Source organism: Equus quagga, chromosome 1 (assembly GCF_021613505.1).
Source record: "Equus quagga isolate Etosha38 chromosome 1, UCLA_HA_Equagga_1.0, whole genome shotgun sequence".
Classification (NCBI taxonomy): Eukaryota; Metazoa; Chordata; class Mammalia; order Perissodactyla; family Equidae; genus Equus; species Equus quagga.
In genome coordinates this window covers 92,367,616-92,394,741 of record NC_060267.1, presented here as the reverse complement: position 1 = coordinate 92,394,741, position 27,126 = coordinate 92,367,616, and the positions used below count along the sequence as shown (strand labels likewise).

At 56.4% G+C, this 27,126-nt stretch overlaps 2 protein-coding genes across 7 annotated transcripts in view; one reads left to right on the top strand and one right to left on the bottom strand.

Annotated features, from left to right (window-relative positions):
- SETX (senataxin) overlaps nt 1-4,027 on the top strand; it is a 78,289-nt gene extending 74,262 nt beyond the window's left edge. For all 3 annotated transcript variants that reach the window (XM_046653467.1, XM_046653486.1, XM_046653477.1), the window contains one exon: nt 694-4,027. In XM_046653467.1, coding sequence (XP_046509423.1) covers nt 694-1,425 — 732 coding nt within the window. In that variant the 3' untranslated portion in view covers nt 1,426-4,027. The remainder of the gene's footprint in view (nt 1-693) is intronic.
- Nucleotides 4,028-16,091: 12,064 nt separating this feature from the next.
- The window catches only part of NTNG2 (netrin G2), a 77,885-nt gene continuing 66,850 nt past the window's right edge, over nt 16,092-27,126 (bottom strand). For 3 of the 4 annotated variants that reach the window (XM_046652700.1, XM_046652699.1, XM_046652701.1), the window contains 6 exons: nt 26,549-26,575; nt 22,144-22,218; nt 20,504-20,599; nt 18,757-18,924; nt 17,107-17,241; nt 16,092-16,571 (listed from right to left, as the gene is read on the bottom strand). In XM_046652700.1, the coding sequence (XP_046508656.1) occupies nt 16,336-16,571; nt 17,107-17,241; nt 18,757-18,924; nt 20,504-20,599; nt 22,144-22,218; nt 26,549-26,575 (737 nt within the window). In that variant the 3' untranslated portion in view covers nt 16,092-16,335. The remainder of the gene's footprint in view (nt 16,572-17,106; nt 17,242-18,756; nt 18,925-20,503; nt 20,600-22,143; nt 22,219-26,548; nt 26,576-27,126) is intronic. The other variant, XM_046652702.1, reaches the window with a different exon arrangement.

Sequence of the window (27,126 nt, the reverse complement as noted above, 5' to 3'; positions counted from 1 at the left end):
CGATGTCTGTGGGATAGTATCTCAGTACATGAAGACTGTTAACCCTTTGGAGTTTAGGAGGCCTTTGAGAATTGGATGAAAGCTGTGGACGTCTTTCTGGAACAGTCATATACACTCAGAATTTGGGACTTTCTGAAACCAAGCCTTCCTGTTTCAGAATGTTAGCCTTGCCAAGAGACAGGCCAGACTAGATCATCAGGGTCCAAGAGGGCTTTCTGGGATGTTGGAGTTGTTCTCTGTCTGCACTGTCAAGTACACCAACCACTAGTCACATGTGGCTGCTGAGCACCTGAAATATGGCTGGCGCAGCTGAGGAGCTGAATTTTTAATTTTATTTCATTCTAACTGATTGACATTTAAATAGCTACATGAGGTTACTGGCAGCTGGTGGAGATCTGTGTGGCAGCCGACGACCATGTAGCCCGAGTACCAGTGGTAAACATGGTGGGAGTGCTTTCCTGTAGGTGGTAGCCAATGCTCTTTTCTGGTAACATGGCTTTATCATTCTCTATTCGAACTTATTTTTCCTTTCAGCTTTGCCTAATGAGTAATGGATTCTTGAGAATCTATTCATGAAAGTATACTTCATGAATCCAGTATCCAGAAAGTGTTCAGAAATGAAAGCTGGAAGCTTATGTTTCCCAAACACATACGTATTTCTTTGGGGTATTAATTGTTTCTCTTTTTTTCAAGGACAATGAGCATTGGAACGAACTGATTCAGGATGCTCAGAAGCGTGGTGCCATTATTAAGACCTGTGACAAAAACTATAAACATGATGCAATGAAGATTCTGAAACTCAAGCCTGTACTACAGAGAAGTCTGACTCACCCTTCAGCTGTAGCCCCAGAGGTGTCCAGACCCCAGGGCGGCTTGCCCAGCAACAAGCTAGACAGTGAATTTGCCAAGACATCTTTTGCTTCTTCCCTGTACCACACCCCCTCTGACTCCAAGGAAACTACTGTTACTGCAAAGGACCCTGAAAGGCCTTCTGGTCAGGACTGGCTTCGGGACCCACGACTGCTTAGGAGGATGGGCATGAGCCCTGAAGCCAAAGGGAAATGCCTAATGGATCCACAGTCCTTGAGCCCGCAGCATCCTGGAGCAACACCTCCCTCGGGAGAGCCAGGCTTCCCTGTAATTCACCAGGACGTGGGCAGCGTGCAGCAGTCCGCTGCCAAAGGAGCTACCCTGAGCAACCACAAACCTCATGTGCAGTGTGATCCTCCAGCTGCTAGTGGTGATGCTGCCACAAGTAGAAGAAAATGTGACCAGGAAGGGATGCTCAGCTACAGAAGAGAGACCAGGGCTTTCAGTGAAGGGGACCAGGAGAAGTACAGCTCTGTGAGCCATCACACAAAGAGGAACTCTGGCTGGGACAAGGAGGAGGAGGACAGTAGTTCAAAGAAGAGAAAAGTTTTATAGTAAAGCCAAATGACAGAGATTATCAGCCACAAGCATTATTGCAAACTTAAGATGACCAGCTAATAGGACTATTTAGATAAGATTACTTTTTCCCTTAAAGGAATGTGTGTGCTGTTGGAAAACATGGAAAGTGCATCCCAAACCCTGAGCCTCTCGGTCATCTTCAGTGCTTTCTGTCAGTTCCGGCAGCCTTCAGAGGGCGTTTGTGCATCAGTTAATAATATCCTTGACGTCAGAGACTTGAAGTGTTGGTCTCTTGTTCTTCTGTAGAAAAGGAGGTCAGACTGGAGTGAATGTTGTAAAAGTTGAAGTGTATTTTGTATAGCAAATAACAAAATCCTTTTAAAATTTAATCTAGTAGATGCTTTTGTTTCCCTTGCTTAAAATGTTAATCATTTTCAACAGAAGAAACTTTATATTTAAAAAAAAAAAAAAAGGCAGGAGTGCAGATCCTTTGAACCATTGTTATGGTAGGACAGGCCCCTTCAACGGCCTGGGGAGCTGGAATAAGCTGACTTAGTGTTTGGAATCGTGCTGGTGGGTCAGATGTCTCTAGTTCTAGTAAAAAGCAACTGGAGTCTCCTGGGAGAAACTTCGGGAAGCAGAGTTGTGTTAGGTAAGGCTCTGCTGACATTGCACAGTTTTAGACGCACATTGGCACAGGATGTTAGATTTCTGTGACAAGTTCATCTACCTATTTTAGTAAGCACATAGTTCTCCAGCTAAAATTTGAATTCTTCTTGAAATAAAAGAAGATGAAATGAAAGAATAATTCTTGAAATATCACTCAAATACCCCCAGCATGTTGTGAGCTTCCTGTAAGTGGTGGGTTACAAATCTGCTGGGTGCCAAGTGCTGGATAGTGCTGGGTGGCTGTGTAGGAACCCCCTTGGCTTGCGTGTGAAGGCTTGCAGATTGCCAGGAGGCTCCAGCTAATGAGTTTTAGGTAGAGCCTGGAAAGCTGTGTGTTAAACTTCTTTCCAAGGAATTCTGGTCACCAGGCAGCTTGGGAACGATGAGGGCAGGCCACATAGGATATGTTAGGCAGGAAAGAAACACCCTTTTAAAAGACAAGGGTAGAAGAGGAGTGAAATACTTGGAACTCAGAACTAGCAAGAGAGTTGACAGATTTCCTGTGATCTTTGGAAACTGTCTTCACTGATGAAAATACACCGCTTTTGTAGAATATCTGGTTAGAGGGCATTGTGCTGCTTTTGTGAAGGGAAAGTGGCCGTGGTGGTGGAGATGTCAGAGACTTGGACAAGGGAGCAGGGGCTGCCTAATTCCAAAGTCTGGTTTTTCAGACACGCTCACAAAGTGAATTAGAAATGTCACAGACATGAGAGTGTATGTTAGTAGCGGTTGGCCGTTGTTAGAACTAGTGGCTTGTAGTGAGTGCTATACGGCCCATTAGCTCGTTTGGGGAGGAAAACAAACCCCTGAAGATTAATGTGCACGAGGTGGAATTTTCTTTGTCCTCTGCTTTTTAGCAAAAAGGACTTTGTGTTAGTCAGAAATTCTACTGAAGCAGATTATTAAAAGCTCTAAAAAAAAATGGTGTGCTTGCCAAGAGTTTCAGTAGTCTACTTCTTCATTACCCAGTTCCTTCCCGCTGTTGTCCGGACATCTGCTGCTGAGCAGACACTCCTGTCACTCGGGGCGCACGTGCCCTGTGCCCACAGTCAGGCCCTGCTCCCTGCTTGTGGCTGGAGAGTCTGTCCCTGGCCACGCAGGTAAGGAAGGACAGGTGCGGGCGTGAGCCCTGCGCTGTCTGGGTCAGGGGCTCCATAAGCTTCCTGCACGTGCCTTTGGCAAGAAATCTCATTGTTACTTTAAGCTTACTTTCCTGCCATCTTTGTAAAATGCTCAATTTAGCAGATACTTGTAGTGGTGACAGTTTAGAGAGTCTGAAACTCTGTAAGCTTGTAAAGGAGGCGTGACAAAACCAGCTGGAGTCAGGAACTGCTCCCACTCTGCTCCTGCAACAGCCGAGTTAAGAAATAAGTGTTCCCCAGCATGCACACTGTGCTGCCACCCCCAGGTGACGTTCTTTCCAGGTACATTTGACACCTGTTCTCACACATCCTGTTCACCTGTTGGTGCCCACGCCCCTGGTCTCATGCGAGATTTCGTACACCTGCACGGTCCCTTCTCAGGGGCAGACCTCCTCCTGACGGCCTCCGCCAGTGAGTTGCAGCCACCCGATGTTGCGTTTGGAAGTGTTTGTTGCTCCCGTTGGAGAAAGTATTTGCATAAGCATTTCATGTGTCTAGTGTGGCATTTCTGGATGCGGCTGTCACAGCAGTGTTGTTATTGGTAGTTAATCTTACTGCAAGGTGAACAGTATGGCTGTTTGCTTTGTCCTTGCCATGGCGTTCTTAGAAAGTACCCTGTCTTTCAATATTGGTTTTTTCAACATGAATATATTCTACTTACAAACTCGTTTTGCTTCTTTGGATATAATTTGCCTTGGGTTTATTGTGCACAGTTTATTTAGTTATGTTTTCGTGTATTATCAGGAGCAAATTTGATAAGTACATGTGAATAACCTCCTGTAAATGAATTTTATAACAAAAATGTACTAAAATATTTTCTCAAATTAGTTGTGCAGGATTGGTAATTTTTTGCTGTAGCTTTGACTATTTCTATGCTCTGAATTCATAGGTGAGATTTGGTGAACAATAGCCATGTAGTCTTTGTTAAAACCTAATTTTAAGAGAAAATGGCAGAATTAAAAGTGGAAGCAAGAAAACTGACATGGGGTAGGAGTGATGTATGATTGAGTTAAGGCACAAGGTGCTTACCAGATAACACATGTAGTCTGCAGTTTGACTTGTTTTATGCTGAAATTATTTGGTGGGGATTCGTTTCATTCACCTTTGTCGTGCAGCCCCACCCCCAGCTCTCCTTGTTTCCCAGCTCCGTTTGGAATCTTGCCTCTAAGGTGACAAGGTGCGCCATGGCCGACTGTGGGGTTCAGTTTAGCTACGGGAGTTTGGGCCAACAGAAATGCCTGCTCACCATTAGGCTGAGGTTGGGGAGGGACAAATGAATGGTGACCCATGAAAGGAGCTCCCAGAGGCACCGATGGAGGAGCAGAGCGTACATGTCCAAGTCGGGGAACTGCTGGCTACAGAAGCGAACGTGTTTTATGAAAGCAGTGACTTCAGGGAGCATGGTCATAGTGTGCCACACTGTTGCCCGTTCCAAGGCCCTGGCCCTCAGCCTCCGGGTCTCGCTGTCCCCGGGGCGTGCACACAGCCTCACTGGGTCGCCTGCTCCTTTCAGATGCATGCACAAGTTACCCAGGAGGGTAAAATGACGTATTTGGGAGTTATGGGGCATAATAAATTTGCCACATGACCCGATGAGAGATGAGTGCTCTGTGATTGCCATTCCGTTTGTGCAATTCGTGACTGCAGCAGCTGTAGCCATGAGTTTTAAAGTCACTCCTGACCAACTCTCTCACATGATAGCCACTGCCTCCACCATCCAGTGAAGAGTTTCACCATTCATTGAGGAATAAATAATTCAGGGAAGAAACTAAAATTTAGCTCCAGCTTAAATAGAATTTATAGTGGTGTGAGGCAGAATAAAGGTGGTTTCTGTACACAAAGGACCCCTCCATAATTCTTTTTTTTTTTTTTGAGGAAGATTAGCCCTGAGCTAACAGCTGCTGCCAATCCTCCTCTTTTTGCTGAGGAAGACTGGCCCTGAGCTAACATCCATGCCCATCTTCCTCTACTTTATATGTGGGACGCCTACCACAGCCTGGCTCGCCAAGCAGTGCCATGTCCACACCCGGGATCCGAACTGGCGAACACTGGGCCGCCAAAGGGGAATGTGCGCACTTAACCGCTGCGCCACTGGGCCGGCCCCCCCCAATTCTTAAAGGACCTCAGTTACTGTCACTGTATCCTACTGTACCAAAGACATTTGCCGAGTCAAATGGCATGAACCTGAATGCGTCCGGAGACGGACAGAGTGTTCGGGAGGCGTCCCTGGCATGCTGATGTCCCCACAGCGCGAGCTCAGCGGTACCGGCAGTTGCTGCTTCCTGTGCTTAAGCAGCATCGCTGCAAATAGAGTTGTTGTAGTTTTCACCCTGGGGGCTGCACTTTGGAGTCCCCTGGGGAGTTTTTTGAAAAGTTCCCACTCCTGGGCTCCACCTTAGGATTTTTGCCTCTGGCGCCAAGCTTTTGCCCCCGTTTTTTTTGTTTTTAACCTCTTCAGCTTTAACAAATTCACTCCAGGTGATTCTGTTGAGCAGCCAGCCTTGAGGCCTGGCTCCTCCAGGGTGAGGAGCAGCTAGGAGCATCCCTGGGACCCACTGAGGGTCTGCCTTTCTCAGTGCGTCGTCTCCTTTAGGTGCCCTGGACAGAGCAGGCCCATGCCAAAAAGCCATCTTGGCGTCTTTGCTTTTGTTCAGGAGATTCCCAGCGGCAGCAGAGCAGGGCCAGAGGAAGGACAGGTGAGAACAGCTCATGAGTCCTAATGCCTCCGTGACTCAGGGGAGGAGATAGAAGTCTCCTTGCAGAATCCTGGAAGCTCTGGAGCGAATCCGTGCAGCCGAGACGAGCTCTCAAAAAGGCAACAGGTCTGATGTGTGTTCTGGCCCCCGGCAATGAGACACCGAGTAGCTGCCACTGGTGCTGGGGCTCTGAGTTTAATCAAAAGAATACTTGGTACGAGTCTGCTAGACATCTGCACTCCACATACATCATCTCTTTGAGTTCTCCCACCAAGCCTACGACAGACATACTATCGTTATCGTCATTGTATATAGATTTTTATAACACAGGGTCCTATCGGTGAAACAGCTTTCCTGGGGTGACTAAGGGAAGAGCTCGCAAAGCTGCAGTTCTCGTGACCCCACAGCCCTTGCTTATAACCACTGCAATAGGGACGAGCAAGACTGAATGCTGCGCTGGCCACACAGCCGCAGAAACAGGCCTGGGGAGGGAGGTGGTGTCAATGGGAAAGGGGCAGGAGTCTGCTTCAGCTTTGCCATTGCCGTTGGCTGTGGACAATTCATAGCCTCCGCGGGCTTCAGATTCTTTACCTGAAAATGACGGGTGGAGTTTGAATTCTCTTCTCACTCTTGTCACCAATAAACTCTAAAGTCCCAGGCCCAATCCCTGAGGTTCTGGAGAGGAAGAGGCTGGTGGAGTGTGGTGGATTTCTCTCTTTGTCCATTTGGGCTGCTGTCACAAAATACCAGTGACTGGATGGCTTATAAACGACAAACATTTCTCACAGTTCTGGAGGCTGGAAATCCGAGATCATGGCACTGGCAGAGTCGGTGTCTCGTGATGGCCATCTTCTCACTGTAACCTAACATGGTGGAAGGGGCCAGGGAGCTTTCTGAGGCCTCTCTTAAAGGACACTGATCCCATTTATAAGGACTGCACTCTCATGACCTAATCACCTCCCAAAGGCCCAGCCTCCTGATACCATCACATTGGAGTTTAGGATTTCAACATATGAATTGCGGGGCAGGGCCAGTGAGGGGCACGCACAAACATTCAGTCCATTGCAGTTTGTAAGTTGTCAGCTTGGGTAGGCTGAATTCCCGGAGTTGCCTGTATGTTTTCTTTGGGGTGGGCCACAAGAGACACTGCATGAGACCTGGAGGCCAGGAATGAAGGAGCAGCCCTCTTCTTCAGACTCCCAAGGTTGAGACAGAGGTACCAGGCACTGTTGTAACCCTGCCTGCTGTCACTCATCTGCTGGCTTGTCGGTGTGGGGCAGTAGCCAGGCCTGGAGCTGGGTCTTCTTCCCATGTCATCTTCAGCTTCTCAAGTGCCTGGGCCAGGTGGCTGTATGGCTGCACGACAGAGGGCACCAGCGTCTCCTGTGGGACACCCACGTCTCCAAAACTGCAGGCAGACTGACATGGGCTCCAGTCCACCCTCACAGTTCCCCGCTTGTCCTCGCTCTCCCACTTTACATCCATCTTCCGTTCCCAACTGCCTGTAGACTTCAAGCTCCATTGTCAGACGTGAAGACCATAGGTGCCTTAGCTACTCCCACAAGTGCATAAGGCCAAGTCCTTGAAATTCATACATTATGTTTGTTTCTTACAGTGGTTCTGCTTCTCTAATTGAACCCTCACAGACACAGAATATACTGGTCCCTCCTAGTGGTCACCTACTTATGTAGTCCCCTCCTATGGTGAATAGGGCTGACCTGTGTAAGAAGTTTGGATGTCGTGGAAATGACAGCATGTGTGACTGTGGAAGCCAAGTGCTCCCTCTTGGATCGTTTGCTCTGAGGGAAGCCAGCTGCCATACTTTGAGGATACACAAGAACCTCTGTGGGGAGAGGTCCACATGGCGAGGAACTGAGGCCTCCTGCCAAAAGCCAGCAACACCAACCTGGGCAGTGAGAGTGCCATCTTGGAAGTGGGTCCTCCAGCCCCAGTCAAGCCTTCAGATGGTGCAGCCCTGGCTGACCCCTTGACTGAAACCTCAAGAGAATCCCCAAATTAGAACTACTGAGCTGCATTGGAATTCCTCACCCACAGAACCTATGGGAACTAAATGACGGGCCCAAGCCCCCCAAGCCAGTGCCTTTCAGCCAAGAAGAATGAGATGCAAAGATGATGTACAGTGTTGTGCTGTACGCACAATAAGCAGCCATTCTAGTGTGGGGAGGCAGGGAAGGCTGGGAGATTAAGGATGGAGCAGAAGTTAGCATTCCAGACAAAAACTGGGGACCCCAATGAAGAAAGAGCATGACGAAGTCTGAGAACACGTTGGTAGGGGCTGGCGATGAGGCTCAGGGCAGTGACTGAGGAAGGCCGGATCACCCAGGGCCTTTTAGGCCAGTGACCACTCAGGTCTTATCCTACAGGCAGTAGGGAGCCCTGAAGGTTTTTAAGCAAGGGAGAGGACTTTTTGTAAGCAAAAGTCATTCTCAGGGCTGAAAGCATGGGACTAGCATCCTTGACTAATACGCGCCATTGAGACATGAGAGGGAACCGTCTGTCTGAGCCCCCTGGGTCTTCCGTGTCTCTGAGCTTCTCCAGCTCGGTGCTCAGAGGCCCTGCTGCTTCCACCTCAGGTGCTGGGCCGGGAGCCCGCGGAGCTCGCCTGTCTTTGCCCGTTCTTGGCGGAGCATGTCGGGAGAGCTTTTACATACGGTGGCTTGGGTTCTGTAATAATCTTGGATGATTACAGCACCAAGTAAAGCGAACTAACTTTCCCAGGTCTTCAGTCTACAGACCTTGATTTTCAGTCCTCTGTGCTTAACTGAGGCCACCCTCTCAGGGAGCAGCAAGAGGAAGGAAACTTTTCATCATGACTGTTCAGGCCACAGGGACACCTTAGCCCGGTCCCTCTGGTCAGAGGGATGGGTTTTCTGTGAGGATTTTGGGAACTCAGGCTGCTGCTCCCACAGCAGGTGGTCGTGCTGCTCCATGGCTAGGTCAGGCCTTGGGGTGGGGCTGGGAGAAAAAAACCAAAGGCAAGAATTAGCTGGGGTGGGGGGGTGTGGCCGGCCCTGAGGCTGAGTGGTTAAGTTGGCGCACTCCGCTTCGGTGGCCCAGCGTTTTACGTGTTCGGATCCTGGGTGTGGACATGGCACCACTTGTCAGGCCATGCTGGGGTGGCGTGCCACATAGCAGAACCAGAAGGACCCACAACTAAAAATATACATCTATGTACTGGGAGGATGTGGGGAGAAGAAGAAAAAAAGAAAAAGATTGGTAACAGATGTTAGCTCAGGGCCAATCTTCCAAAAAAAAAAAGTTGTTTATTGCCTTTCCCTCTAAAAGAAAAAAGAAAGAATAAACAGGAAGTACTCCCACAGTCTCGGGCTCAGAAACCCCTGGTGAACTGTAAATCGCTGCCGCTTCTTCCTTTACCAAACCCTCCCCTGGTCACTGCAAGTATCTGATTAGGGCCAGCCCTGTGGCCTATTGGTTAAGTTTGGCGTGATCCGCTTTGGTGGCCCAGGTTCAGTTCCCAGGCGCAGACCTACACTACTCCTCTGCTGTGTGTGTGTGGCAGCAGCTCACATAGAAAAAAAGAAGATTGGCGGTGGATGTTAGCTCAGGGCGAATCTTCCTCAGCAAAAAAAAAAAAAAGAAAAATCAGATTAGGTTCTGAAAGAGTGATTCTGGTCTTTTTTTTAGCCTCCTGGTTGCTTCGGTGGAGGGAGCTTCCTACTCTGCCATTTTCCAGGATATCACTCCTTCCTTTTTAAATTGCATTTATAAAATTAAATCTATTTAACTTTCTTTTTAAACCCTGAAAATGCCTGACTTCTAGTATTTAAACTGCTCTAGTAAATCTAATAAACTAAATTTATAAACCTGGTAGGTCTCGGTGGCAGTGATGGGAGTGGACTTCTGGCCCATGCTAAAGAGATGGCCCAGGAGCGCAGTCTCCTCCCTCCCTCCCTCCCTCCCTGTTCCCGGCTCCCTCTCCTCTTTCTTCCTCTGGGTTCCTACCCCCAGACCAGCCCCCTTCCTCCTATTGGGCTTCTCTTCACCCAGCTCCTGACATGGTTGACCACACTGCCGTTTGTAGGCCCCCTTACACAGTGGAAGAGCTTTCCCACACTGTTTTGTGGACCAGACTGTGAGCCCTGGGCAGCAGGACCCACCTCTGTCTACTCAGGGGCCCGGCCCTGGACACGGCAGTGAGGAGGAGAGGCCGGACGGCTGGAGCGGGGAGGGGGGGCACTCACTGTTCTGGGGCTGGTGTTGGGCATCAGGGGAGGGCGAGGGGGTCTGCCTGGTTCATTGCGCCCTGGGGCCTGGCACCTGGAGGTACTCAAGTATGTGCTGAATGAGGGGAGGGAGGGGGAGAAGGCAGGGAGGAAGGAAAGGAGAGAGGGAAGCAGGAGAGGGTGAGAGACTGCCCCACTGGGCAGGTGTTCTGGGGGGGGGGGGGGGGGAGATGGAGTGACAACAGCTGACACTCACTGACCCCGACTTGGTGCCAAGCCGTGTTCTAAGCCCTCCACGTGTTAACTTGTTTCAGCCTCACAAGAGCCCGATGATGTAGGTACTATTAACATGCCATTTCACAGATGAGGAGACTGAGGCACGCAGAGAATAAGTACCTTTCCCCAGGTCATCCAGGTGGTGGAGGACAAGCTTTGAGCCCATGTGATGGGACTCCAGAGTCTGTGCCCTTAAGTACCATCCCTTCTGCCTTTGGAACCACCTCCCCTTCAGGGGAGAAATGTCAGCTGGGGAACATGCAGTGTGGGTCAGGCCCGTGCCTTTCATGTCAGCTGCAGGGCCCAGCTCCTGGAGCTCCCAGGACTCGGGCTCCCTTCCAGCTACTCCTGGCCGGGGCCCCAGGGCCACCTGCTCAGCCAGCAAAAGTGTCCTCTGGCCAGAAGTCGTCTGGAGTGCTGCTCTCACAGGTGCGTTCACCTGACCTGGCCTTGGGCCCACCCTCAAGGACAGCAAGGGCTTCTGTGCCACCAGGAACACAGCCATGGGGTCTCTGGGAGCCTGGCCAGCCCCTGTGTCCTCAGAGGGCCTCTTGGGTGAAGCAGTGACAGCCCTGCAGGGAGCTGGAGTCCTGCCGCCACCGGGGCTCTGGGTAGGGAAGAGCGAAGGTGACAGCAAAAGTGGAAGAAGGGGATCTTGCATTTCTTTTCCATCTTAAAATACCTCCTTCGATATTCAGGATATATTGCTAAATTTTATAAAGCAGGCTAAAAATGGTGTGTATAAGATGAGGCTGAATTATTAAAAATAAACAAAATAGAGAAAAAAGGTGTCAGCGGTGCCACTCAGTGTTATAAGCTTGGGCTTCTGCGCCAGAGAGATTGGATTTCCATCCTGGACTCTGCTTCTTGTTGGCTGTGTGACCCTGGGCGACTTGCCTACCCTCTCTGTACTGGCTAGTCATTGTTTCTTTGTGCCCTTCCTCTGGTTGGGGAAAGACAGCCCCCCTCCCTTGATGGAATGGGAAATGGTGGACAGAGGGTATGGGCACCTGGTGGGAGGCGCAGCAGGGAGGCCAACAGGAGGCAGGCCTGGGGGCAGGGCCGGCGCCTGAGGCAGCGAGTGGGCCACCAGGACAGCAGCAGCAGCGGCTCACTGGCCAGCCCATCGTGGGCAGGATACTGGGCGGCGATGCTGGCTTCACGGCACCCTCCGTGCATCCAGCTCCCCCACTGAGTCTGTGGGCCCCTCAATCCTTCAAGAAATCTTTTCTGCTAAATCACCCAAAGCTGGTTTTTGGTGCTGCGCCTACGCTCTCCAACCTGGATGCTTTTGGAGCCTCAGTGTTCTCAGCTGTAAAATGGCTATACTCCTGGAGCCGACTTCCCAGCTTCATTGCTGGGATCCTTGAAATAGGGATGTCAGGCCTCAGCACAAAGCTTAGCTAGGGGCTTAAGGAAGGCGGGGAAATTGCCTGCGGGTTTGTTTTACGGAAAAGTACTAGAAACGTACATCAGAAAATATTAACAGTTATTAGCTCTGGGTGGAGGATTGTGGGTGATTTTCATTTAAAAATGATTATTATTTCGCTTTTCTGTATTTCTAACTTCCCTACAGTCGTGATTTGTGTTTTAAAAAGGAAAAATAAATAAGTAAGGCTTTTCTCCCCTGGGCCTCTTCCCTTAACTCTTCTGGCTGTGGACGTGCTGGGCATCCCTCGGCCTGGGGGAGAGCGGCCCAGCGGGAAGTGCAGGACGTGCGATGGCCACTCCCCAGGCGCCCATCGATGCCCCAGGCCCGTGAGGCATGGCAGGGAGCGAGGCGGGGACGCCGACGCAGCAGGCCCGCTGATGGAGAGGGGGCAGGTGGGGGCAGGGCGCGGAGGCATGTCCCCTGACAGCAAGAGCCGATGAAGGCTGGCTCCCCAGGGCGCCTTGCTCCGAGGCCCCGGAGCCCGCTGCAGGGCGGAGGTGGCAGGAGGGGCGGGAGAAGGAGCAGTTGTAGGTCCCACCCCGGGTGGCTGCCCCGGGCCTGGGGCTGCATGGTCTGGGTTCAACTGGGCTCTGGACCTGAATCAACTCCTGCCCCGCTTCTTAGCAAGTGTGACTTCAGGCAAGTCCCTTCTCCTCTCCTGACCTCCGCTTGTCCCTCTGTAAAACGGCACGACCATCCCTTCCACCTGGGGCGCGGGTTCCCAACTGGGGACAATTCTGCCCCCCATTTGCAATGCCTGGAGGCACTTCTGGTTGTCAGGCCGGGCAGGAAGTACTACTGGCATCTAGTGGCCCGAGGCTGGGATGCTACTAAACATCCTGCAGTGCACAGGACGCCTCCTCCTACACGCCCCGCCCCCCACAAGTATCCAGCCCAAATGTCAAAGGCACCGAGGCTGAGGCGCCTGTCCTGGGGTGAAGGTGAGGCTTCCTGTGACGATGCTCGCACAGCGCCCCTGGACAGGTGACTATTGTCGTCCAGGCTGTGAAACGGAAGCCCTCTCTTCCTTCCCTCTCGGACGGACCCAATGTCAGAACGTGGGCTCTGGGGACGAGGGCGCTCTGTTCAAAGGAGGCTGGGCGATGACTTTGGGCTCCACTACATTGTTTTCTCCTCCCTGCCGCCTGGAAGATGTCAGAGTTTTCCAAATGGCCGCTGGCAACTTTCCCTCCACCCTCCGGCAGAGGTCAGGGCCTGAGCCGCGTCCTCAGAGACTGGAGCTGCCACTTGGATTTACAACACGCTCCACCTCCCCGGCCCTTGCTCTCACAGACTGGTCCCAGGGAAGCTGACACAGCGCTGGGTGGGTCAAGAGATGTTGGGGAGGACACAGCACTGCCCAGCAAGGCCTCTCGCCTCCCAGACCCCTCAGAAGCCTTCCAGGGACACACCCAGAGTGACACAAAGGTGTGTGTACATGTGTGTGCACAGTAGAAGCCATTGGTGCCCTGTCCAGAGCCCCTCTATGGGAGCCGCCCCCTCCGCGGCTGCTGGCCTGTTAACAGCTCACCGCTGCCCACCTTCTGTACAGGGCGCTTATACTTCAGCATCCCCCCAACCAGCAGGAAGCCGACGGCCGGCTGACATGAGGCTGTCCCCTTGCCTCAAGATGTGATTTGTACTCCAGAGCCCCCTCGGTGGAGCAGGCTGAGGCTGGACACCCATGCGGGGCCGTTCCCTTCTCCCTCTCCTGATTCCCTCCCTACCTCAACAAATCCACGCACCGAACCCCTGTCTCGAGCTCTGCTTCTGTCTCGGGAGCTGGACCCAAGACTGGGGGGGTGTGTTTGGCGATGCACTATTGTGGTTCCTTTCTATTTGAATATTGTGATGATCGGGAGGAAGACCATCACTGTTCACAAACTGCAGCCAGCCGTTGGTGGCATCTGGAGGTGGATTGTGGTCAGCCTGCCCCTGCACTCATTTGAAGGTGGAGGCAGGTCCTGTTCTGGAAAAAGGTGGTTCGAGACAGCAAGGCCCTGAACCCCTTGGCCTAGTGCTGTCGTCCGCTGTCTTCATTGTTGTCGTGGGCAGTCTTATGACGTGGGGGCTCCAGCTGAGGGATGGAGGGTTTAGTCTCTCCGGCTTCAGTGGACTGAGCGGGCCCAGATGCTGGGTGGGGAGAGCCAATAACTTAGGAATTAGTAAGTCTGTATGTAACAGAAAACCCAAATTCCAGCGTTTAATCACATCAAGATTTATTTTTCTTGTACATTCAGAAGTGCAGAGGTGGGTAACCAGGGCTGGTCCCCAGCTCTGCTGGGATCTCAGAAAAGCAACTTCCGCCTTCCTGGCTTCACCATCCCTGAGGTGGACGCTCACACCCAGAGCTGCGGGGGTGGGGGTGGGGGCTGGGGCCCAGCCTGCGACTGAGCGCCAGGGGGAGGGGCCAGAGAGAAAGGCCAGGGCCCAAAACCTGGCCAACTGAGGTTTGGTGGGGAGTTCGGGTAGGGATGCTTCTAAGGAACTTTCTGGAAGCCCTGCCCATCCGTCCTGCTTACATCTCATTGGCCAGAACTGTCACATGGCCACTCCCATTCTTCAAGAAGCTCCAGAGATGTTTCCTTTTAGCTGGGCTTTGTGGGGCATTGTCAATAAGGAAGAAGGTGGGGATGGACCATGGGGATGGGGGGGATGAAGCCAGGCGGGACCTGACAGAAGGCACTTCCTTTGGGGGCTGGGCGCTGACCGCTGCAAGCTGGTGTTGGGAGTGGGAGCCGAGGGAGGAGGTGGGGCGGGGCGGGGTCGTGGCGGCGTTTGGCCTTGAGATGCTGTGAATCACAGTTCCGATCCAGTTGTAGCTTCCCCTGCTTCGCTGTGTGGCAATCTCTTGTCATCCTGAAGGCCAAGTTTTGCTAAATTCGGTCTCAGCCTTGCTTTGGGCACTGGAGGGAGGGGCGCGGGTCTAAACTCCCCACCCCTGAAAGAGTGGCTGCAGCTGGCGGAAGCCGAGGCCCCAGGGTACCTGCAGGTGGGGCTGTGGGAGCAACTAGGAAGCAGAACCCAGTCGTGGGGCTGGGAACCTGCTCGCAAGGAAGTAGGTGAGGAGAGAATGCCCATCTTCTGGACAAGCAGCAGGGGGACGTGCAACGCCCAAGGGCTGGGCGGGGGTGGCCCTCGTGTGGCAAAGGGCCTCAGTTGATGGACCTCGTTCTTCAGAGCTTCCTCTCACCGCTCCCATGCTGCCCCAGGGCCCCTCCCTGACCTCCAGGAGGGAAAGGGGAAGGACAGGGCGGTCTGCTGTGGACCTTGGCGGTGCCCACCTCCGCCTGCCTGCGCCCACCTTGGGAATCTCTGGCCAGCAGGGGGCGCTGGAAGGAGGCGGCGGCAGGCAGCGGGCCTGAGGCTCGGGGTCCAGCAGGAGTGAGAGGACCCATCCATCCTGATTTAGAAATCGCAGCCAGGCAGTCACGCTCTGTCAGAACGCTCTGCCGCTCATTTCCCGGGGACTTCTCAGTGACGAAACCAATGTCCACCATGTGCTTTGAAATTTGAGGACAGCAGAAGAGAAGCGCCAAAAGCTCTGGATTTTTTTTTTTTTTTTTTTTTTTTTTTTAGGGACAGAAGGGAGGCAACCTCTTAAGTTTGGGGAAGCTCCTAACCTGTGGTCACTGGCAGGGCGACGCCTGGCCAAGGAGGAGGGCTGCCTGTTCTCATTCACAGAAGTGCCTGGGGAGGTGGTGGCCCTGAGAGGGAAATCGTTTCTTTAAGGCGATTTTGTGGGCTCCTGTTTAAACCCCAAACCTGCCGGGTGTAAGTGAACACACACAGAAAGAACACAGGCCGTGGAGGCAGCAGTGAGCAGATTCTTTACTCTGTCGGATTATACACCATCAACCACCCGGGGGGTGAGCGGCGTCGGGCTCGGGTCCCTCCTTACAGGGGACAGTAATACAAACAAAAATAGTTCTCTACAAAACAAAGTTTCCAGCCCTCCCCACCCTCCTTCCTAACTCCGTCCCGCAGACGGCGGGGTCCTTTGTCACCAGGCCTCTCCGGGGGCCTGGGGTCTGGTGGGTTGCAAAGGAAAACCAAGAGAGAATATAAAAGAGAATCAAGGTAGCGGCTGGAGTTGTAGGCAGCTGGAGTTCCGGGGCGGCCGCTGATGGGCAGCCGGGCCCGGCGCAGGGCGCGTCCGCAACAGTCGTGTGTCTGTGTGTGTGTGGGGTGGGAGGCAGGACCTGGGGCGGGGGGGGGGTCGGGGTGAGCAGCGTTTCCCCCACCCCCTGCCTCACCGCCTGCCAAAAAAAGGGGGGGCGGGGCGGCGGGAAATAGAAAAGAAAAACTAAGACCAAAATCGCAGGTCGCTGGGGCTGGGGCCCCACGGCGCCCCCTGCTGCAGTGCCGGGCAGGGGGCAGGTGCCACTGAGGGGGCGGGAGGACTCTGCTGAGTAGCACCTGGGAGCAGCTCGGGCCGCACCCTTCCCGCCGCCGGCCCGGCTCCCGGGCGCAGGGCGCAGGGCGCGCGCACCGGCCCTCCCGGGCCGCGGGTCCCGCGGGCCGGCTCAGCAGCCCAGGCGGGCGGCCAGCCCCAGCAGCAGCAGGCAGCCGAGCAGGGTGGCGGGGCGCGGGGCGGCCCCGGGCGCGCGGTCGCAGTCCAGGCCGCCGTCGTCGTCCGCGGGGTCGCAGCGGGGCTGCTCGCAGCGCACGCCGGTGTAGCCGCGCGGGCAGGCGCAGCGCTGGTTCTGCACGCACGTGCCGCCGTTCTGGCAGAGCAGCTGGTCGTCGTCGCACACGTTGGCTGCGGGGCGGAGGGGCAGTTAACGCGGGTGGTGGCCCGGTCCACCCTCCAACCCCCCGGTTAGAGCTTCAGCGACTGGGACGTGTGAACCCTGGGGGCGCGGCCTGGACAGAGGGTGTTGGAGGCTCAGGGCGCACTTGGCCCCCGCATGGATGTTAGCAACAGCCGGGCGAGACCTGGCCCCCGCCTCCCTGCCGCCACTGCGCCTGGCTGTCCAGCCCACTGGCCTTGGCGCGGTTCTTCACATGCACCTGCTTTGTCACCTCCAGAGCTTTACACACGCTGTTTCACGTGCCTGGAGCGCCCTTCCACCCTCTTCCCGTGGCTAACGCCGACTCGTCCTTCGGGTCTCCCCAACTCCAACCAACCCCCAGCTCCACTCTTGCCTCCAACTGCCTTCCTGCCTCTGACTATTCCCAGTCACACCAGGCTCCTCCACTCCCTGCTGGCTCCGCCCACCACCCACACCCCGCCTCTGGCAGCATCAGGCCCCGCCCCCAGCACCAGGCCCCGCCCCCCGCGGGCGCGCACTCACGGTAGCAGCCCTGGCGCCAGTAGTGCGTGGGGAGGCAGTCGTCGCACTTGGGCCCCGCCGAGCCCTCGCGGCACTCGCAGAAGCCTGTCTCGTTGCACCGGTCGTGCACGGAGCCGATCTGGTTGCAGTTACATTCTGCACGGACACGCGCACGGCGTGCGGCCTGAGCGACTCGTGGGCGCCGTCCGCCTGGCCCTCCAACCCGCCCGGCCCCGCATCCCTCCCCGCCGAGTCTCGGCACTCCGCAGAAGACGCTCCCCGCGGCTGGACGGCGGGTGGGGGCTGTCTGGGGTGTCCAGATCTTGAGGGAAGACTGTCATCATTCCCTGGCATCCATTAACTCCCCCATCCTGGGCCCTGGCGCTGTGTGGCCTGGGCCAGCCCCTTCCCCTCTCTGGGCCTCAGTCTCCGCGTGTGTCACTGGAACGGGCTCAGATCCCTCCCACCTCTAAAGAGCTACGACTCTGACAGGTGGGAGAAGCCTCTCAGAGGCCGTGGGGCATCCAGGCTGTGGGGTTTCTGTGTGTGTTTTGGGGGGGGGGGGGGCGTAGCCCACACCTATAGCTCCTCTTCAGGCCGAATGGCGGAGCAGCCCCAGAGGCCGCCAGCCTCTCCCGGCCCCTCCCCAGTTGGTTTCCTGGGGCCTCTGCTCTGTGGGAGGGGGCAAATGTCCCCACTCTGGGAACCCTTAAAGCCCAGTGCTGGGCCTAGGGATGCAGGCAGAGAGAGAAGGCAAAGGAGGGGGTGAGGAGGGGCACCTCTAATGGGACCCAGAGGCCCCGCCCTGTCCCTGCAGCTGGCCAGTGTGACAGGGGCAGCACAGTTCCCTTTGGCTCACTTTAGAGTTGATGTTATTATCTGAAGGCTGCCGCCATAATTCAGACTGCTGGCTCCAGCTCTGTGGGCTGCCCTCCTCTGTGCGGCCAGAGCTGGCCAGCTGGGTGGGGGATGAGCCATTGGGTCCCCAGGGGGCTGGGCACCCTAGGGCCGAGACCTGCTCTCTACAGGAGACAGAGCCCGGGCTGGTGGGCAACCCTTCCAGGCTGGTGGGTGTTGGCTGGGGGCCACGGGTTTGGTCTTCTGGGATGGCCCGCCCCTGCCCAGGCGCAGGGCCCCCATGACTTCCTTTTCTACCCCCGAAAGCCAGTCCTGGAGCAGCGTTTGAGGAAATCAGACCAAGTGCCCACTGGGGCTTGTGGGTGGGCGGCTTTGTAAGTTGGGCCTCTGCTTACAACCCATCGGAACAATTTCACTTGAAGAGAAGCTTCAACCACAAAAAAGGGTTGAAAATCTTTGATCCGATCCGCCTCCTGATTTTACAAATGGGGAAACTGAGGCCCAGAGAGGGGAAGGGAATTGCTCACATGCACACAGCAGCAAGGCAAGCTCTAGAACCAGTCTGACTCTAACCAGTGGTTCTCAAACTCCAGTGCCTTCGGGAAAGACCGCACGGGGAGGTTATTAATAGAGCGGACTCCGGAGGCTTCTGTCTTTAGAGACGCCCAGCTGGAATGCGCTCTGGAGCTGCAATTTCCACCGCCTCCCCAGGGGATTCAGACGCAGGGGTCTCCAGACCCCACCTAACAGCGCTCTGCCGGCCTTGGGCCCTTCGCCCCATTCCAGCGCCTTCCCGCGCTGCGCCCGGCTCACCGATGCACACGTTCTCGTCGTCCAGCTCGGCGGAGCCGTTGCGGTAGTAGCCCAGCCGGCAGTGCTGGCAGTGCTGGCCTCGCGTGTTGTGCTTGCAGCTGACGCAGGTCACCACGTTGAGGAAGTCAATGTAGCTGCAGCGGTTGGAGTGGCCGTAGCACTCGCAGTCTGCACCGGGCAAGCGGGAGAGACGCCAAGTCAGTGAGCGCAAGGAGACGGTGCCTTCCTGCTCCCCCACCCCCCAACGTGTGTTCCAGGAAACTGAGGCACAGCGAGAGGAAGGACCCACCCAGGACATGTAGTGGGGTAGGACCTGGCACGGGAAGGTGCCCTGGGCCTCCAGCACTTCTGTACTACTTGGGAAGAGACAGGCCTGCCGCCTTGGAACCCGAAGGAGGACCAGTGTAGGCCCAGCCCACAAATTCCCACCTGGCCCTGTGGGCAGACGCCCAGGAGGATAAATGGGCAGCACCCACTAAGGGCCTGGCTGGGTGCCACGGCGAGGTGCTCTCTGAAGGATGCCCATGGGATGCCGGGGTGATTAGAAAATGATTCATGCAGGGTCAGGTCAAGCCGACAGACTGTGAGCTCAGGGAGGGGGGTGCCTGGGTTCATGGTGTGCGTTCACCATTGTATCCCCAGCGAGTCAGGGGAGGAGAGCTGCATGCATGAACGCTGGACGAGATGGAATGGGCCAGGAGCTTCCTCCGCAGGCTGCTTTGGAAGATGGTGGAAGGAAAACGCCCACCTGCAGGACCCTTTCTTACCAGCCTGTGCTGTTCTGCAAATCTGACTGGCACCAGAGGGCCCGATCTTGCACGGCCCTGAGAGTGAGTGCCACCTTAAGGTTTGTGCCCTGGGCATCTCGCTTTGCCTCCCCCTAGTCCTGGCCCCACTTCTGACTCTTACTGAAGGCACCTGACTCCAGACCGAGGACAGTCATCTCCGCCCCATCCTGCTGTCTCCTCCAGCCCTGCCTCTGCTCCAGGGACTGGGCAAGTCCTGTGACCCAGAGCAAGGCCCCCACGGGTTGGTGGTGGATCCCACGACATAACAAAGGGGTGGGGTTTGGTGAGAAGAGTCACCTTTCCTGCCGCAAGAATGGGGGCCATCCCTTGGTATCCCTCCTAACGGGTTCAACACCTCTGAGCAAGAAAGCCACATGGCTGTCGCAGAACAAGGAAGGATGCCAGCCTCCCTCGTGAAATAGCATGTGTGTATCTCCAGGGGACCCGACCTCCCTTTGGTGATGGGAGGTGGGGACTGAGCAGGTGTCGGCGGTCAAGGACATGGGAGACCTTGGAGAAATGAGCCTCTGAGGTATGCCCAGGAGGAGATGGTGGGCATTCCCACGCCTTGGGCCTCCTGGAGCTGCCCCCATCACCTTGTCCCTCCAGGGACAACGAGAAGGTGAGGCATCCTCCAAGTGTCCCAAGGAGTAGTGTCTGTGACCCCTGTGTCCCAGATCTTGCTTCTACCAAGACAAGCCCCTGGGCCACACCTCCCAGGGGAGCCGGGACTGGCTATTTCTGGCAGCTGCTCTGCCTGCCCTGTGCCTGTCCACTGTGCTTCTGAGTCATACCTGCTCCCAGCTCCCCTGGGGAGGGAGGACGGGAGGGAAGACAGGCTCAGTTTCACCTTGACCCAGCTGCTGCGGGAGGGCTTTCCGAGCCAGGCATCCTTTGTCCCAGTGAGGCGGGGGAGAGGGGTGGAGGAGGGCTGATCCGGCCTGGGGCCTTCCTCTTACCTTGGAATGCTTCAAGAGGCATCACTTGCGGAGATTTGGGCCTGAGCTGGAAGGGTTTGGAGGCCTTGGCAGGGGCAGTGGCAGAGGTGCCCACAGCTTGGAGAGATGAGAAACAAGCTCTTTCATCAGCCACGGTCCAGCTGTCCAGGGCGGGCTATCCAGACTCAGGAAAAGCCCAACAAAGGCTCCCAAGGTGCCCTGGCAAGCTCTGGGGCAGCCCTGTCGCCTGCTCAGATTGGAGGTGACACAGCACATCCAGGGGCATGCAGAACCAGCCCTGCCTTTGGTCCCCCCTCGGAGACCTCCTACGCATCCAGCTGGACTAATCCTCCCAGATGACTTCTCTGTCCCAAGCATCCCACACAGAGCACTAAGCACTTTGCTGAAGCCGAACAAGTTTTTAACTGATTGAAAACATCGCTTGGCTCTCTCCTCTCTTCTCCAAGCTCCCTTGAGCATCAAATCCAGAGTCTGAAGCTGGCATTTGAGACTTTGGCATCTCCCTTACTTTCCAGAGCAGTCTCCCTGCCCCAGCCATAGAGTGTCCTCTACCGTCCACGGATTCCCCACTCACAGGTGTTGCCGAGCCACGAGTGCAGACAGCACCTGCCTTTCACTGCCCAGGATCCCACCGGAGCCCCAAGCCCCATCTTTGTGGGTGACCATGACACTGTCCCAGAAGCATTGCCACCTCCCTTTGGGAGTCTGTGGTGCCCTTGTCAGTCGAGGGCAGGGCTCTACCTGTGTCCATCACCAGGGAGGATGCCCGGACCCAGGGGCCTCCAGGTTGCTGGGAACCACAGACATTCACCAACTGTGGTTCAGGCTCTGGAACTGCCTGCCAGCAGAGGGCGCTCGAAGCCCTGCTCAGCGCTGCGAGCTGGCGCTGAGGGAGCTTGAGGTGTGGGGTGGGGCTGCTGCCTAAGTCTGGGCATTAGGCCTACTGTCCAGGGAACAAGGTGAGCTGGGACCGGGGACAGCTTCCCTTCTTGGAGACTCAGGCAGGCCCTGTGTGCTTCCTGTGTGTGTCCATCCATGGCTACAAGCGAGCCCATGTGTGTCTCCTCCCACCGCAGTGGAAGAATGAGGCTCTTGGCTGGGGATCAGTGCCTTCCACGATGCCCCACTGCCTTCATTTAACCAACACATCTTCCGCTTTGCCGGGCCGGTTGCTCACCCCCATCGCACCACCAAGCCTTTGCCCCTGCTGGTCCTGCCGCCTGGAATATGCTACGTTCTCCCTTCATCTACTCAGTCAACCCCTCTTCTGGGTCTGACTGCCCCCCCAGCTCCTGCGGGAAGCCCGCTCTGACTCTCTCTGAGCTCTCTCACTGCCTGGGGTGTCTGGTGAATGATGGTGGCAGGAGAGAGGATTATGTTATGAGGGCAGAGTCTCCACTTGGCTCCCAAGCCCTCAGGGAGAGTGTAGGATGAAGAGGGTTCGGGTTTGGTGAGGTCACACAGGCCCTTTCTAGGCAGGTAAGAGTTGGGGTTGGGAGCAGGTAGAGCTCCCAGGCCCTGCCCCTCAGATCCCGCAGGCCCCCTCCCTCCCTGGGTCCCCACCACACACACCCGCTACCTCCACTACAGAGGGAGGGGCCTAGGGGGCTACGAAGGAGCTAAGGCCCTGCCCCCCATACCTTCTGCACTGGAGGACACCTGGGGCCAGGGGGGGCTCTTCCCGAGGGGGGCGGCTGTAGGTGGCCTGATCCACTCTTGGGGGGAAAGAAGAGAAGAAACAGAGTTATGCGAGGGGGTGGGAGTCGGGGAATCCTGGGACAGACCGAGACATCAAACTCAGACAGCCCCACACGCCCCTTATGAGAAGCGGCACTATAAGAAGCGGTTCTAACTATACTGGCCAACACAGAACTGGGTCCAAATCTACTGGAGAGGCAGCATCTACACGAGTGCAGCCTGTGGAGGGCACAGGTGGACTTCAAGCCAGAGGGGAGTCCTTTCTTCAGTGGGACACCTGAGTCTTGGAACTTGTCGACCCTCCCTGTGTGGCCCCGGTTCCGACTGCAGGGGTGAGGTAGATGGAGTCTCGTGCCTGGACCCAGACCTCTCTGTGTTGAGTCTCTGCCCAATGGCTGTAAAGGGGGAGTGTGTTCTGGGCAAGACGTCAATGTGTCCAGAAGGGTCCTCAAAGGCTTCCTGTCAAACCCCAATCCAGGGACCGGAGCATCCTCCAACGTCTGGCGTGCCTCCCCAGTCAGCACCTTTCCTACCTCCCCACCCCCTGGTTTGGGCCCATTTTCATGGACCCCAACATGAGCCAAACCCCAGATGCCACAGTGCCCATCTCCGAGAGTAGCTGGACACACCACAGGGGAGGCAGGCAGGCTGGCGAAGGCAAAGAAGGGCTCTGGGCCGAATTTCAAAGGACAAACCCAAAGGGGCAGGGGAGAAATCAGATTTTTCCCCCTTCTTAAAGGGATTATGCACCATGCCGGTTGGTGGGGAAAGAAAAAGAAAATCTACCAGCTGAAAAGTGTGGGAGACTTTCCAGCTGGGAGCTGGGGGCCTTTGGACATCAAATTGACACTAATTTGGTGTTCAATGAGGAGAAGAGGCCGCTGGACCCAAATTGGCAAGGGCTTAATTAGAGCCGCAGTAAACCCGCCCCGGAGGCACTTGGCTTGGTGCCTCTCCCCCTCCACCCTCCGCGGGCCGGCCAGGGAGGGGATTAGTCTGAGCAGCCTTGCCCGCCGGCCGGCAGCCCCTCCCTGCAGACGGCGTGACCTTGGCAGGCAGGAGAGGCATCTGGGCAGGGGTTCCTGGGCCCCGCTGGACTCTGGCCAAAGAGCCTGAAGCACCTGTTGGGAGGCACCTGGAGAGACTCAGGACCTTTCTGGGGGCGGGAAAGACGCCCGGCTGGGCTCTCCTGGGACATGCTCAGGTGTGCGGGAAGAACATTCTCGCAGCACAGCGGCCTGTGTCATGTGCCAAGACCAGATGGAGGCCCCATCTGTTCCTTTGGAGCTGTGCAAGCCAGGCCTTAAAGACAGCACCACCTCCCAGCCTCCTCCCCGAGGCCTCAGGGCGGTAGCACTGCGGGGGCTGAGTGGGCAGGTGGTGCCTGGAGTCAGCGAGCCCCGAGTTCGAGTTCAAGTCCTGCCCGTGCGCCTTGGTAACCCTGTTACCTTGAGCAGCTGCTTCTTTCTTTCTTTTTTCTTTCTAAACAGCTTTATTGAGGTGTGATTTATATACTGTAAAATCTAGCTGCTTCTTCCTAAGCCTTCCTATCCTCACCTACCGGACTAGGAAAATAACAGCCCTCACCTGACCGAGCTGTGAGCGAGGACTACAACGCCAGAGTGGCTCTTAGGCCAGGGGAAGTCCACTCTCCACCACCTGGAGCCATTGTCATTATCAGTGGGGGTCCAGGAATAATGGGAGCCCCATGCATCGGCTTCAGTTGCTAAAGAGGAGGGATGATCCCTAGAGGCAGGCTGCTCAGGTCCCCAGCTGTCCCTCTGGAACCACCTTCTCCCCTTAATGCCCTGTACCCGGTGCTGGGCTCAGGATCAGAGCTGACCACACCCTCACTAAGTGTTTGATAGTCCAGCCTGGAGGGAGGGGGCCACCTCCTCACCATGTGGGTCCCGAGGACCTTCCTGACTCTAACCTCACCTCTTCCAGGCTCACTGCCCTGCCTCTGACTCTCTCCTTAACTCCCAGCTTCGCAGTTCGCCCTCCGCCAAATCAAGGCAGCTCTGACAATGGGTGCAATGTTCCTTGAGGTGTGTGTGTGTGTGTGTGTGCAGACAGAGAGAGAGCGCGCGTCTGGCCTCCCACCCAGACAGACCACCATTTGCAGGCAGACACAGCACCCACCACGACTATTTTTGCTCCCGTCCGCCCATCGACAGGCTCAGCAAAAAAGCACAAGTCTCAGGCGGCTGGACCAGCTCATGTCCGGAGCCTGGAATTCCCAGAGTGACCCCATCCTCCACCCCAAAGAGGATTCTTGGGCCAGGAGGCTCCCCTGAAGTCCTCGAGTGTCCTGCTAGCCCTCACCTCCTGCAAATGCCTCCGTGGAGAAGGAGGGAGAGAGAAAAAGAGCTATCTTATGCCCCTTCTGGGTCCCAGCTGGGACCAGGAAGGATTCCCCTTGGCTGCCATCTTCCTGGAACCCTCTGGAAGGTTGAGTCCTTTCAGACTCCTGGCACATGCAGTGGGCAGGGTCTCACAGGACTCCCCAGGTGAGACCAGAGGGCCAGCCCAGCACTCCAAGCCTCGAAAACACACAAATCCTGCCTTTGGAGGGGAATTTGCATTAGAGAATGGGTGTTTCCCAGCCTGTCTGTAGCTGCAGACCCCTGAGTGGGGTTGCCCTGGTTGACGTGGGTCAGGAAGTGGGCCCCGGCCCGGCCCTGCCCCCCACACTCAGCCCCGAAATGCCCAGCAGTCCATGTTCTAAAAACCCCGCTCAGAGGCTCAGAGGCGCCCTCCGCCTTGCTGATCTGAGGAGTCTGCCTTCTCAGCTAATCCCACACTGGCCATTCCCAGCGCTGGCTGCTGGCTGGCTGGGGGCAGAGCAGGGTGTAGGGTGGCCGGGGTCAGGGGGCGGGGATGGCTGGCTCTGTGGAGCACTGAGGCAGGAGTGCTGCTGAGAGACAGGCCCCGGCCTTGAGTGAACTTCACGTGGCCTTGCTGCCACCAGGCCCCTTCCTCCTAGGTCACCCTGTCCTTTTGGCCATGGTGGTCTCAGGGCCCTCCTGAGCAGTGCCTTGGGGGGCAAGAGGAAGAACATTCCAGGAACTTAAAGTGAGCCCTGTATCCTCTGGCTGGGGGCCCGTGACAGGGGGGTCCCGATGGTCTGAAGGCCCCTGGGCCCCATGCTCTTGTGGCTCTAGGGTTCTAGCATCCTCTACTCTCCGAGCCAAGCTCTCCCCAGAGCTGACCCCCCAGCATCGCACCTCACAGACACAGGCAGAGACTCGGGAGAGAGGTGGGGAAGGGCAGGGCAGCGGGGCTGCACCTGGGCACCCACCTGTGGGCTGTGGGTTGCTGGGGGCCCTGGGGGCCCAAGCGGTGGGCATGCTGGGGGCAGGAGTGGCGGGGTCCCCCTTCACGGCCACAGTGGCCACAGGGGCTTTGGGGGCAGGGTCTTTCCGGGACCTGCTGATGCCTGGCGAGAGATGAGAGAAGCAAGAGTGGAGGAGCTGGTGGGTGAGGGGCAACACAGAGAAGCAACTAAGACCTCATGGAGTGGCTGCATCCCCCCCAGGATCCAACTTCCTTCTGGTGCCCTCTCCGTCCAGTGGTGGCCCAGCCTGGGTGGGATGTTGCCCCCAAAGAGCCCTGGGGGGGAGGGGGTGGGGAAGCAGCGCCCCCCAGAAACATTTCTGAGCTTTGGGGGTCTCTTTCCCACTGGCTGGTCCTTTCCTGCTGACTCAGACCGCGATACCCACCTAGGGTGGTGGTGCAAGGATGAAATGAGACGCTAGAGCATCCTGCTTAGCGCAGGCCTGGCGCTTCCAGCACCTGAGAGGCGGTAGCTGAAGATGACTTCAGGATGGCCTGCCAGCACCCACGCCCACCCTCTCTGCCTCCTCGCTGAGCTCCCAAGACCCCCCCTGCCCCCCCTCCCTTCCCCCCCTCCCCGCTTCCTCCAGTGCTCTGGGCCCAAGCCGAGCGGCTGCAGGGTGATAACTGCAGGCTGCCTGGAGCGAGGCCGGACCCCACGGTCAGGCTGCCAGGGAGCCTACCACGGGTCGGGGAGGAAGGTGACCCCCACTCTTGTCTGGTGGGAGAGGGAGGAGCGGCTAGTTCACCCAGGGGTCAAGGAGACTTTCCAAAGCAGCCCAAACCAAGAAGCTCGAGGGGGAAGCTGTGAGAGGCACGTGGCTGTGACCACAAAGGAGAAGGAAGGAGGGGCGGCGTGAAGCAGCAAATGGGCACAACGAGAGGAAGGTGTGGAGAGGCCGCGGGCCCGGGGGCACAGGAACACCCCATCTTTCCTCTCCCCATCTCTCCAGGACGTGCAAGGAGGCTCGTGCCCGCCTTCCCGGGGCGGGGACCCGGGTGCGTACTTACTGCCAATGGCGGAGCCCGCAGCGGCACCTGCAGAGAGAATAAAGGTCAGCACGCCACCGGCCGCCGAGGGCTGGGGAGCCCGGGGCCTCCGCCCTGCAGACAGACAAGGGGCCGCAGGGCGGGGAGGAAACGGCGCGACTGGACCCCGAACCTGAGCCCTCGCTGCGCGAGACTGGGAGGATCATCTCGCTGCCTGGAGGGGAGGGGCTATTAGCCCATTTTGCAGGTGGAGAAATGAGTCTCATAGCCATGACTTACCCTCGGGGACCTGCTAAGTGCCAAACACTCTGCTGGGGGCTTCACACACACTCCTCCGATTTGGTTTTAGCCTCGGGTCCTCCAGGGAGGACAAGGAGGCGGGAGGCTGTTCTCCAGGGGATGATGGGATGTCGGGGGACACAAGGGTCACAGCTGGGGGGTCAGACTGGTTTCCTGGGGCCCTGATGGAATTTGCTACCAAAGGGAACCTTGTTGTGCTCCCATCTGGGGAAACAGAGGGACAGCCCAATAACTCACCTAAGAATAATGCCAGCGCGGCTGCCACGCTTCCTACGAGCCAGGCTCTGAGCTGAGCACGG